This window comes from Eupeodes corollae, chromosome 1 (assembly GCF_945859685.1).
Source record: "Eupeodes corollae chromosome 1, idEupCoro1.1, whole genome shotgun sequence".
Taxonomy (NCBI): domain Eukaryota; kingdom Metazoa; phylum Arthropoda; class Insecta; order Diptera; family Syrphidae; genus Eupeodes; species Eupeodes corollae.
The window spans coordinates 217,985,830-217,997,783 of record NC_079147.1 but is presented as its reverse complement, the minus strand read 5'-3'; the positions used below and the strand labels follow the sequence as shown (position 1 = coordinate 217,997,783).

Sequence of the window (11,954 nt, the reverse complement as noted above, 5' to 3'; positions counted from 1 at the left end):
GTTCAAATTTCAATTTATTTATTCAGTTGAGGTTTCTTCTTCTGAGATTCTTTTAAGTTATGTTTTTGATTGAACAGATATAGATAACTCATTTTGACGTCAGTTAAGCGGGTTGCAAAAATTTGATAATTTTTTAAAAGTTTCTTGATTGCTAATCGAAAAAGTAGTTTATCGTATTCCTTTTTACGGTGTGTATTTATTTTTTGTATTTCCAAAAATGTTTGGTTTTTTACCAAGAATTTGAGAATTTAACTTTTTGGATTCTATACATTATTTAAGCACTTTAAAGCAGAATATTATTTTTATGATTTGGTTCCCAAGTTTTGTCGATTGCACAATTCAAAAAGAAATGCAAAGCTAATTTCATTGCTAGGTAAATGATAATAGTGAATTCTTTTTATACATGTCACTTTTCTGGTCTCACAATCTGACTAATTAAATTCTCAAAAATCTTAGAAATATAATTATCTCACAATTCTAAAATAATATATTTTATTTATATTTCACTCTATAATACTCTTTAAATTCTTAGATCTTAGATAAGGAACTTTTCAGGCAACTTGTTTTGGCATTTTATGTCATTAGGTTAAAAAAGATTTAATTTTACCACTGTTGAAACTATCCAATGTGAAGGAGATACAATAATGAGATTTCAAAATGATTAGCCTAGGAATTTGTAAGCTTAATTATAATTTTCATTGCGGCAGGTGAAAAAATGTTCAAGATGAAAATAAATTGTTATGGTTTTGTAAAAACTAAGTTTTAAATTTTTGTTCTGGTTTTAATTTCTACCACTCCATATTCACCACAATATCCCACATCTGACAATTTACCTTTCCAAAAGTACACCTTCTGCATCATTTCTACTCTACTATAGAGAGTGACGTAGGATTATTATATTTCCTTAATTGAGTGATGTCACTTTTCTGACTGCACCCGTAAATAAAAAATAAATTCCTTCAAAAAGGACCATTTGTTTTTAATTATCTAGTATGTGGCTAATCAAAAACTACATTGCCGACACTTGAGGGAAAATTCGCTTGACGTTTTATTTTAATGATTTTCTTTGTACGGAAAAAAATCTCAGAATTCCATTATCGTGATTATTTTTGCTAAGGTAAATTCTTAATTAATTTTAAACTAAAAGAAAAAAACAAGAAAAACAATAACGTTGTGATTGTGACGATAAAACTTGCTTTCATTTGCAGTTATGGTAATTGCTAGTAATGAATGGCTGAATTATGATGATGTTAAAAAGCAATCGCAAATAATTGAAACTAATGCTCTCATGATGGCTGCACCTTCGTCTCTACCACCTTCTTCCGTGTCGACAGTATCAGCAATTGGGGCTCCAAATGTAAACCCAGGTACGCTAACATCAATGGGGAACAATGGAACGGCCACCATTCTGAATGATTCTTCCGATTGCGAAGAATCCGGATGTGATTCGAATGTGGCTCGAATGGTACTTGTTTGTCAACCCGACTCCCATCCCTTCCAGACTCGCACCATTTACCTTACCCCAAATATTGAATGCAAAGTTGGTCGCTCGATTGCAAAGAGCAAATCGTCTGACAACAATGCCATATTTGATTGCAAAGTGCTTTCTCGAACCCATGCCGTCCTTTGGTATTCAAACGATGGAAAGTTTTACGTCAAGGACACGAAAAGTTCTAATGGAACGTTCATAAACGATCGCAAAATCAATTCTTCAGAACCAGTCGAATTGAATTTTGGCGATGTTGTAAAGTTTGGCGTTGAAGTAATGGAAAATTCACGCAAAGAGGTCCATGGATGCATTATTGCATCTGTAAAACCATATTTACCTGATGGCAGGGAAGCCATTTCAATCACCCAAGATAGCCCATTTCGGGGAGACAGCCGAATCTCTTTTGAAGAACTCCATCGATTAAACCTGTACATGCAAGAGACGTCCCAGCGGGAGAAGCTACTCAAAGCAAAACTGCAAAATATTCAAAATATTCTCGACGCCACACGAAAAAATTCAACCATCTGCTGGCAATCGATGATCGACGAAGATCGATTATTGAATCGCATAGATTTGCTAGAGAATAAGTTGCAATTTTTGCAAAAGAGTTCACCTGTCGATCAACTTAAGGAAGAAATCCTTAAGCTGCAAGAAGAAAAGTTCACCTATCAAAATTCAGCCAAAGAAGCCTTAAGCAAAGTGTACCAAGAGCGTATGGAAGCAATGCAAAAATTATCTAAAGTCGAGCGTGACTATACGTGCAGCGAGAACGAATGCTCGTTACTACGAGATCAAATTCGATACACAAAGCAAAATCTACAAGACGTTAATACCCGTTTGTTAAGCCTGGAGAAGGAGTACAGTGAGTATAAGGACCAAGTAGAAAAGTGTCAGCGTGAAACAAACGAAGAGCAGAACAATTTCGAAGCGGCAGTTGCCGATTTAGCTGATAAGCTTAAAGATAGTGAAACAGAATGCGAGCAGTACAAAAAGAAAATTGGAGAGTTATTGATCCAACGCTCAGAGCAATTAGATGAAGAAGAACAAAAAAGAAAGGTAAGCTATAAAGCCAAAATAACACTCTTTCAGAATTTAGGAAAATATAAGAAAAATAAAAATTGTAATTAATTTATGCATGTAAAAAAACTTTCAGTAAATTTCTTAAAAGCCTGAAAATATTGATGTTTTAAAAGCTTTCCCAACAGTAGATACCTTAAAATTATATCTGAGATAAACTAGAGAATAGATGGAGTGGAAAATACTCCCTGAAATGTGAACCTTAACGCCATTAAAGTTTTTCCAAAAATGCTTAACAAATAACTTTTGTTTCCTTAGTAATCTGTGACCTTTGAATTAAACGAACTGATTGAAGTTAAAAACGACCTCTTGTTCGACCAAAAATGTTTTTTTAATTTTAATAATAGATTTAGATTTTAACTTTATTTAAACATACATTTTTAACAATAATTTGGTTAATACAATTAATATGATGCATGGCATTGCCGGCTGCCTGATTGACAACTAAAAGTATATCTTTATATAAATTAAAAAAAGGAAGTGTAGTTTAAGATTAAAACGCTTCATTTAAAATTTGATGTCTATTATTAAGTGCTGTTTTGCAATATGCATATAACTTTGTGACATCGATTTCCTGTAGAAGACATGTGATATCAGTATTTGAAAGAATGTCACTGCCTAGGATAAGTCTTCTTATTTCTCTAAATACCGCACATCGTCCAACAAAATGAAAAACATGCTCGCGCTCCTTCAAGATGCACAGGTTACATAAAATCGGTAAGTCCTCACGGTGAGGAATGTAGTCCAGATTAAGAAGTTCTCATAGTTTCTTTCCCGCAGATCGTAGTCTAGTCTACTGTAAATCTTGCGGTGCAGTGAGCTTTTGGCTTGTTCCGTGTATTGTGTTCTTGAGGCTTCATCCAAACGAGCTATTAGGCGATATAAAGTTGGCTTCCATGAGGCAAGCTTACTATAGTTTAGGTCAACATCCAGCTGCTCCTCTAGTTCTATCCTGTCTTTTAACCATCTACTTCTTGATTGGATTGTTTGAAAAACTACTTTCTTTGGGAGACGATAACTTGTCATATCCAGAACTTTGAGGATGCAGTTTTTCCACTTACTCATATTCCAGACTACCCCAAGCTTACGCTGAATTAAACATAACTGATTTCGATACATCTTCGAAGACCCTGAATTTACTGGTGTGCGTAATTTCCCTATTATTAAAACATTGCTTCCATGCTATGTTTATAGCTGTTTTCGCCTTACCAAGTTTTTCAGTGATATGTTTTTCCATGTTCAAGTTCTTAGTAAAGCAGATTCCTAGATATTTTTATTCTTTCACCAACTCTACTCTTTCACCATTATAGTGCCATTGCTCACTTGCACCGGATCTTCCACCACCATTCTTAAAAAACCATCACTTTGGATTTATTTGAATTTACCAATAGGTTCCACCTTTTACAATAATCAAGCTTATTTATCAGTAGCTGAATGCACTGCTGTGTATACGTGAACAGAACAATGCCGTCAGGGAAAAGATTTTTTTAATATAAAAAGGAAATCAAAAGGCTCAAGCTTCTTTTTTTCAAACTACACATGTTCTGTGCCCACACAATATCAAACTTCTTGGCTTTCTTCTTTTCTTATTCATCTAGCGAAAAACTGTCAGTATCTAACGAATGTTTCTTTAGTTATTTAAATGTTTTTCCTAAAACTTTGTTGGTTTTAGTAAAAATAAAAATAAATTAACTCAATGATAATTACAGTACTTGTCCCGATGAAATCGTATCTCATATTTACTTATACAAAAATGTGTGCAAACCTCTCACAGATCTTTTTTACTTGCAGTGCGTCTTTCTTTTTAAAGAGTTGTTAATTTTCCTAATTCATAAAAAATGTCTCAAAAATTGAATCGAAAACAAAACTGTCCTGTATTTCAATCTTTTACTCTTTGTTTGATATTAAACTTGTAAAATCGAATTTACAAAGTTCTTTTCCATTTCAAAACCTATTTTTGGACCTCTAATCTTCTTCTTTATAGTAAATATTCAATCTTATTTTAATGGACTTTTTCAATGTTTTTGTTTGAAATGAAAATATTTAACGTAATTTCTTCCCCCGCTGACTTTGTTAACCTTCAAAATGATTTGAATATGTTTTATACTTGGTTCGATTATAATTTGTATTAATTAAAATAAATTGTAAAAATAGTACCTTTTCCCGAAAACAATCACATAGTGTGACTTTCCGAGTTAAGAAACGTTTTTAATTAAAAAATAAATTTGGATCAGATCTAACTTCTCCGGAAGTTTTACCGACTATTTTAAAAGCTAAAAGCTTGTTTAAAAACATGTTTGAGATTTATTTTATTTAAGTAAATATGCATAGAATGGATATACTCAAATATAGTCTAGGTTTTAACTCGTTTTCGGAATTCCTATATTAAAGCGTAATATCAAAAGGTTAGTTGGTGCAAGTAATAAAGATTTTACTAAACAAATTTATTTATACCTATTAACAATAACATTCTAAATAACAAACAAAAAAACACATATATTTCATGTTAATTTACGTTTTAGGAAAAACAAACCGATGAAAGCGTAGTTGACGCCGCCAATGCAACAAATTATGTCGCCACTGTGAAGACAAATGACAGCAGCAGCACTACAACTACCATAACAGACGTTATTGAGGCTGACGAAAATAACGACAACGAAAACGACCAACTCAGTCATGATGAGAAGAAAACTAATCTTGCTGCCAACAAATCAACAATTATGAAATGGCTCGAGAATTCAGATTTGAATTCAAAAGAAGGATCCCTCGATATAATGAAAGCAATATGCAATGAGTCCGATTCCAGTGAGGAAAGTGAAAATAACGATGAGGTTGAGAAATCATCAACCGACACCAACAACACAACCAGCACAGCAACACCATCGCCCATTATGTATTCAGAGCAAATCAGTAATAAATTACAACTTGTTGATAAGAATCTTGTGCAGCTAGAGACAGAGCTAGGCAATACACATGCAAAAATCACGGGTGTTGAAAATGGTATTGATCAGCTTGAAAATGTGTCATACCAGTTGCTCAATTACACTGTTTCGCTTCTGCGAGAAACATACTTTGAGATGTGCGGCAAACAAGATATCCCAATACGTATGTGTACAGAAGCAAAACCGACCCAACAACTTCAGCAATTACAAACGCAAATGACACTTGTAAACGACACAGAGGACGAACAGTACAAAGCGGACGTTGTCCGACAAAGCCAAGATTTAGCAAATTATCAAAATGAAGTTCTAAAACTCCAGCAACAGCTCGAAAACAAGGAATCTAAAACTTTGATCCAAGTAAATGAACTTCAATCCGAATGTGAAGTTTTAAAAGATAAAATTTCGGATCTTACGAAATTAATTGAGAATTTAAACGAGAAAAACGAAACTTTAGAAAGAGAAGTCGCTGAAAATAAATCAAAAAGTACAATAGACAATGAGCCGAATAGAGATGAGGAAATCATGAATAATTCGACTCGTTCAATGAACTCAACAGAAGAGTCATTGGAAAAACTCATCGAAGAAGAAAAAATTGCCATGAATAGTGCCGCGGTATTGAAGGAGGAGGAATTGATACTCTACAAAGAGAGATTCGGACAGACACAAGCTGAAAATCTAAAGCTGAAGCGTGAAATCGCAGAACTTAAATTAAAGTTCGAAGATTTGGCTAAAGCCATTTTCAGAAAGTCCCTTACATATGTAACTGTATTTGTCGCTCTAATTGTATATTTTATATTCTCGTATATTTAAGTGCTTTCAAAATCATTCACACACACACATAATTTCTACTACACACGAAGCCAACCATTTATCGATTCATAACACCATATTTTGGGTTATTCGTGTTGCTTGACTGTTTCATTGCATCAACATGAATAACCCACTTTATAATCATCATAATGTATCACTATAATTTTTTTTTGTAATACAATAAGCTGCTTTTTATATTTTGTGTCTAAACTGTTTTCTGTTGATAAGCTCTTGCTCTTCATGAACAAAAAAATCATCATTTCTGAGAATTATGCCACATAGAAACTCGATTTTGTATCAAAATAAAATCTAAAATTATATTATTGGGTTCCCATGTCTATTGTCTGGGCCATAAATCATTGGAAACACTTATTATAGAAATCACAGAACAAAACAAAATGTTTTTTTAAACTTGTTTGAATGCGTTATATGCATTTACACAAACGCTTTATTATATGTAAATTAATCCAAGCTCATGTAATCAATCTGAGGAGGAAGCGCAGTTTTAGAAGCGAAAACAAAAACAAAACACATCTCTAATAAAACAAATTAAATTTAATAATCATAGAAATTAAGAAAGAAGCAAACGTTTAAAAAATCTCTTGTTTGTAGATCAAACTTTTTGCTTATCATCCATCTATCGAAAAAAGAATATGTGAATAGAAACTTTTGTTTTCGAAGACACTTTTGAATTGATTTGTGAATTTTTTGTATATTAAACAAATCTAGCTACAGTTTTTCATCGTAATCAGCCCTTTCATGAATTCCAGCGGAAATTTTTACGAATCCCTATAAACTGTATCATGAAATCCGTTCGTAATGCATAATTGTATGAGAATTTCCACTATGAACGGATTTTATGATATAGTTTTTCGGGATTCGTAAAATTTCCGATTACGATGGAAATCATGGTAGGGCTGAATGAACCGATTGAATAGCGAAATAAATTTAATTATATTTATATAAAAATATCTTTATAAAATATAAATACAAACGTATTATGAAATAACCTTTTATTTATTGTTTAGTTTTTTTTTTTAATTTTTCTTTATATTTGTCGTTTAGTTTATTTTCTTTTTGTTCATATTTGTTGAAGGCATTTTGATTTGAATTAAATATAAAGTATCAAAATAATTTGGAATGATGTTTATTATTATACATATTACTACAATCTGTTTAAAATCGAATTAAAGAAAAATCAAACCTACAAATTATTATACATATGTACATCCAGTAGAATAAAAGTGTAATGCATTTTATTTTTTAATCTACTCCTCTGACAGGTGAACCGAAAATAAATATTTGTTGAGATCGTTAAAAGAAAATGAAAGATCAGATAAATTAAATTATTATTTTTTCAATGTAATTTTATTTATTTGGATATTATTTCATGTTATATTATCAGAATAAAAATAAATACAATTAAAAATTTACAACCATGTTTATTTTAATTTTATGATTAAACAAGTTACATCAAGTAACTTAAATGATTCAACAAAGTTATCATCACTAATCAATTTGAATGTTCCATGTTCAATATTGTCCAAGAGACTTAAGAAAGTAGCAGAAGCTTCAGTCTATAGGTGTGAAACATACTTGGACCTATATAAGTCTTTTTTTATAATAATAGAAAGATCATAGGGAAACTCAAACCTACATCTCTATGGGATCATTACAAAAGAGGTAAATTATAAATAATGTGGGGTGACACTAGGCAGCATTGAATTTTCAACGCATTAAGTTCTACTCGATTTATGATTCCGTTAAAGTTCCATAGCCGAAGAGCAGGGTTGTAAACTTAAAACTGAATATAAGAAGCTGAGTGCACAATCGTCGAAGCAGGCAAGTGGATTAGTAGTTTTAGACAAATCTTTATTCAAGAAGAGAAGGATTGTCGGAGACAAAACCGAAGGTAATAATATTACGTACGAAACGATGTAAAGATTTGTTCCACTGTTTGGTAAGATGAATCATGCGATCACCAGTAGACCTCTTGCTAAAAAAGCCGTATTGCAGGTCATTAACAAACCTTCGATTGAATGAAGATATTACCTTTCTCTATAGATTGAACAAATGGATTGTCATTGACAGTGAGAACCTTACAAATTAGAATATATTTATCAGTTTATACTTTTTATTTAATTCATAATTACTTTTGGTATTTTACACAAAATTAAAATATTTGTCTACATTAACACGATACCTACATATGTGCATGTTATATCTTTGGTTGTAATTTTTCTAAAATTTTCTTTGCTAAATGGCGAAAACTTTCGGCATATAAGGAATCTGGAAATTTTGCTACCATTGGAGTTCCGGCATCACAGCAATCTGTTATTTTTGCGTCAATTGGTATACTTACAATTGTCCCTGTTCCCATTTCTTCTGCAAATTTGTTTGTGACATTTTTGAAAATATTCATTTTAGTCTCGCAACTGGTGCAAACAATGTATCCCATATTTTCGGCTAAACCAAAAATAGGAATCTTTAATGTTTTGTACATTTCGGCACCACGAGCAGTTATTTGTAATGCCGCCGTCTGTGGAGTACTGACCAAGAGAACACCAGAAATAGGAACGTTCTGTGCTAAAGATAAATGAACATCACCAGTTCCGGGAGGGGTGTCGACAATGAGTACATCCAGAGGGCCCCATGCTGCGCCTTTTAGTAATCTCTGTAAAGCCGACATTACTAATGGACCCCTCCATATCATCGCTCCAGACTGTGAGATTAGTCCCATAGATAAACACTTAACTCCATAATTTACTGGAGGAATCATCAGATTTTCACTGTTCACGAGAGGTTCCTCTTTAAGATTTAGCATAAGTGGTATTGATGGACCAAATATATCTCCATCCAATAGTCCAACCCTTACACCAAGGGAAGCAAGGCTTACTGCTAGATTTGCTTGAAATTCCATAAGATACCATTTATACAAAACATGTTTAAATATGCATAATGTATATAAATTCACCTGCAATCGTTGATTTTCCAACACCACCTTTCCCTGAAGCAACTACGACGATGTCATTAACACCCAGTATTGGAGATCTCTTTGGCAAGCCCCTAGCCATAAGGGCTTCTTGATGTGCTGTTGGTTTGCTTGCAAAGCAGCGCTATAAGAACACTAAATAACTTAATCATATAATGGCTTTGGTTCAAAAATCACAAATCTTACAGAACTTTTTTTGAAAACCACATCACGTATCAAAATGTTGAATATTCTACCTTGCAACATTCTGAATGTCTTTTAGATTGTTCGCTAAGTCAATTTGTCACAAAATAATGGCTTTAGATAACTAAGAATTCAATTCAATTGTGCATTGGGAAGCGATATATCCTGATAGAATAAGTTTCTTGTCTGTTGCCAAAACCCCAGCAGAAATTAATTTAATAATTTAACTTGATTTTGATACTTGAAGGTTGAAAGTGAAACACTCATTTTGTCGGACACCTAAATATATATATATATGTACATACATATGTATATGAATGTAGAAAACATAAATAACCTGCAATTTAAATACTTCAATTTAAAAACCAGCTGACACCAAATACATTTTCGGGTCATAAAAATTTCTGCAGCAGATATAAAGTAATAAAGCTGTAAGTAAACAATTTAAGTTATAATCTGCCAAATGCTTCATTTTTTTATAAACATTCATTTCCAATCCTTCATACCTACCAGTTTTTTGTCTTTCTCTTTATTTGGTCATAAACAAAAACACAGAGTATAAAATCAAGAAGTTCTTCAGGTTTTTAGGACATTTAAAGACTAAGGTAATTTTTAAATTCCTAGAAAAAATACCTTAGGGAAATTAATGTCATTTAGCTGTGTATTGAATGTGTTGGTAAACATCTCTACCATGGTTCAACTTCCAAATTAGTGTGGGGAGTATAAGAAATGACGGCTTCGTATTTTTGATTTTATGTTCAAAGATTATGGTACATTTTTTTTATGACGAGTATTGTTTGGACGGTGTTTACATTCGACTCTGTTGATGGTTCACATTTTAACGTTTCATAATTTTATCTTACTCATGGGTGATTAATTTGTTCACTTTTAGTTGAGTATACATACATACGACCTTATTGAATATTGGTGTAATATTTTGAACCTTTTCATCACAAAATGAAAAGCCTAAACTTTTCCTAAAGAATCTGACAGCATTAGAGTGACAGTTAGAAGCTTTTTAGATAAAAGCTATAATAATATTATGCAATAATTATTTTTTACCTTCGCTGTAGCCACAATATTAAGTTAGAAGTTTTCTATACAAAAAGTAAAGTAAAGAACAAGCTAATGTCGCCGTAGCCACTACGTTTAATCTCGTGATGATAAAACCAAAAGTTTTATATGAAAGGGTGATGTCTTTTTAGGAGCTGCACCTAGTGGCTACGGTGACATTAGCTATCGCTGTTTTTGAACGTAACAAAAAACTATAGATTTTAATTATAAAGGTGATATGAGTCTAATAAGTACGTTCAATTTGATGTTTTTTTTTTTGTTGTTTTCAAAAGAAGTAACTATGTCATTTTTTTTCAAATATTTAAGATGATATTTATTCATATTCTCTTAAATATTAGGGTTTGGAATTGTCTAAGGGAAGAACTCTAAAGGGCCTTGCACATGAGAGAGAACAAACGTGATTTTACACATTTCAAAAAGCCAATTTTATACCAAAAAACATTTAAATTATAAGAAATCAATTGGCACTAATGTTAGGATAATAAAATTTGTATTTGTATGTAAATAAGAAAATTTTGTAAAAACAATTTGATAGCAACTAATTGAACTGAACTACGAACTGTCAAACACTATTCGCGTTGCACATACCGTGAGGCTCCACAAGAGTAATAAATCCAGCTTCTCTTCCGCAATCTCATCCACAATCCATTGTTTTTTTTCCTTTTGACTGGGCATATTGTCTTTCCATGAGCAACTTCAAATGACACATTTGACATTTGACAACGGTTAATCTGTTGTTTACTTTTTTGTTGATATACCTTTAGTGTGGGTAGTTATTGGTTTTGGGTGAATCCATTTCTCGAAGTAAGAGAACTTCATGATTTGGAGGCGCACCTACTCAAGAAGTAAGAATTTTCGTAGGATGTCGGTCGACAGTTTTGAAGCTGTTCTTTGCCTTGTAAAGATAACTTTGAGTTAATGAATTTAGGCACTACAATTTAAACGAAATGAAATTTTAATTTCAAAAGACTGGAATATGGATGCTCACCTCTACATACAACACGTCACATTTGATGACAGGATTTTGATCCGCTGGAAAAATCCAAACTGCGATGACCGGATCACGGACTGGATGTTGGATTGTTGGTCTCTATTGGATTATCTGTCTGCGAATAGAAACAGAGCCCATGTGCAAGAAAAGTCAAAATATGCGAAAATCCACAGTTCGCAGTTCGTAGCTCATGTGCAAGATGCTTAAGGATCACCGAGTTGTGGGAGGAAAAGCCATGCTTTGCTTATAAGATCCTCGACACGAGATTTACCACGTTTGAGCCTTAGCCAAAAACCTCAATGTTGGGAGCAATATGCAAACGATAAGAAAAGTTTAAAAAAATTAAATTATAAGACATATTAATCAGTGCATAGTTCTGGAAAGAATCAATGGGCA

At 32.6% G+C, this 11,954-nt stretch overlaps 2 protein-coding genes across 4 annotated transcripts; one reads left to right on the top strand and one right to left on the bottom strand.

The window, feature by feature from the left end:
• Positions 1–984: 984 nt before the first annotated feature.
• LOC129953845 (sarcolemmal membrane-associated protein) lies at positions 985–6,847 on the top strand. The gene is made up of 3 exons (XM_056067343.1): positions 985–1,117; positions 1,209–2,545; positions 5,089–6,847. The coding sequence occupies exons 2-3, from the start codon at positions 1,211–1,213 to the stop codon at positions 6,316–6,318; spliced, it is 2,565 nt and encodes an 854-aa protein (XP_055923318.1). The 5' UTR covers positions 985–1,117; positions 1,209–1,210; the 3' UTR covers positions 6,319–6,847.
• Positions 6,848–8,424: 1,577 nt separating this feature from the next.
• Positions 8,425–10,038, bottom strand: LOC129953846 (iron-sulfur protein NUBPL). 3 transcript variants are annotated; one of them, XM_056067345.1, is made up of 5 exons: positions 10,004–10,018; positions 9,831–9,922; positions 9,497–9,772; positions 9,293–9,434; positions 8,425–9,225 (listed from the first exon to the last, which is right to left on the bottom strand). In XM_056067345.1, exons 3-5 carry the CDS (start codon positions 9,554–9,556, stop codon positions 8,537–8,539), a joined length of 891 nt encoding a protein of 296 aa, XP_055923320.1. In that variant the 5' UTR covers positions 9,557–9,772; positions 9,831–9,922; positions 10,004–10,018; the 3' UTR covers positions 8,425–8,536. The 3 variants fall into 3 exon arrangements, with proteins under 3 accessions (XP_055923320.1, XP_055923321.1, XP_055923319.1); XM_056067346.1 differs by having other exon boundaries at positions 9,293–9,445; positions 9,497–9,922; positions 10,004–10,038; XM_056067344.1 differs by having other exon boundaries at positions 9,497–9,922; positions 10,004–10,025.
• Positions 10,039–11,954: the final 1,916 nt, after the last annotated feature.

Bases quoted from the DNA above. Each gene is read 5' to 3' on its own strand.
- LOC129953845 (XM_056067343.1), top strand. From the start codon at position 1,211: ATGGTAATTGCTAGTAATGAATGGCTGAATTATGATGATGTTAAAAAG. The intron at 2,546-5,088 runs GTAAGCTATAAA...TTTACGTTTTAG, and splicing joins AAGAAGAACAAAAAAGAAAG to GAAAAACAAACCGATGAAAG.
- LOC129953846 (XM_056067344.1), bottom strand. From the start codon at position 9,556: ATGTTGCAAGGTAGAATATTCAACATTTTGATACGTGATGTGGTTTTC. The intron at 9,435-9,496 runs GTAAGATTTGTG...GTGTTCTTATAG, and splicing joins TGGTTTTCAAAAAAAGTTCT to CGCTGCTTTGCAAGCAAACC. The intron at 9,226-9,292 runs GTGAATTTATAT...TGGAATTTCAAG, and splicing joins TGGAAAATCAACGATTGCAG to CAAATCTAGCAGTAAGCCTT.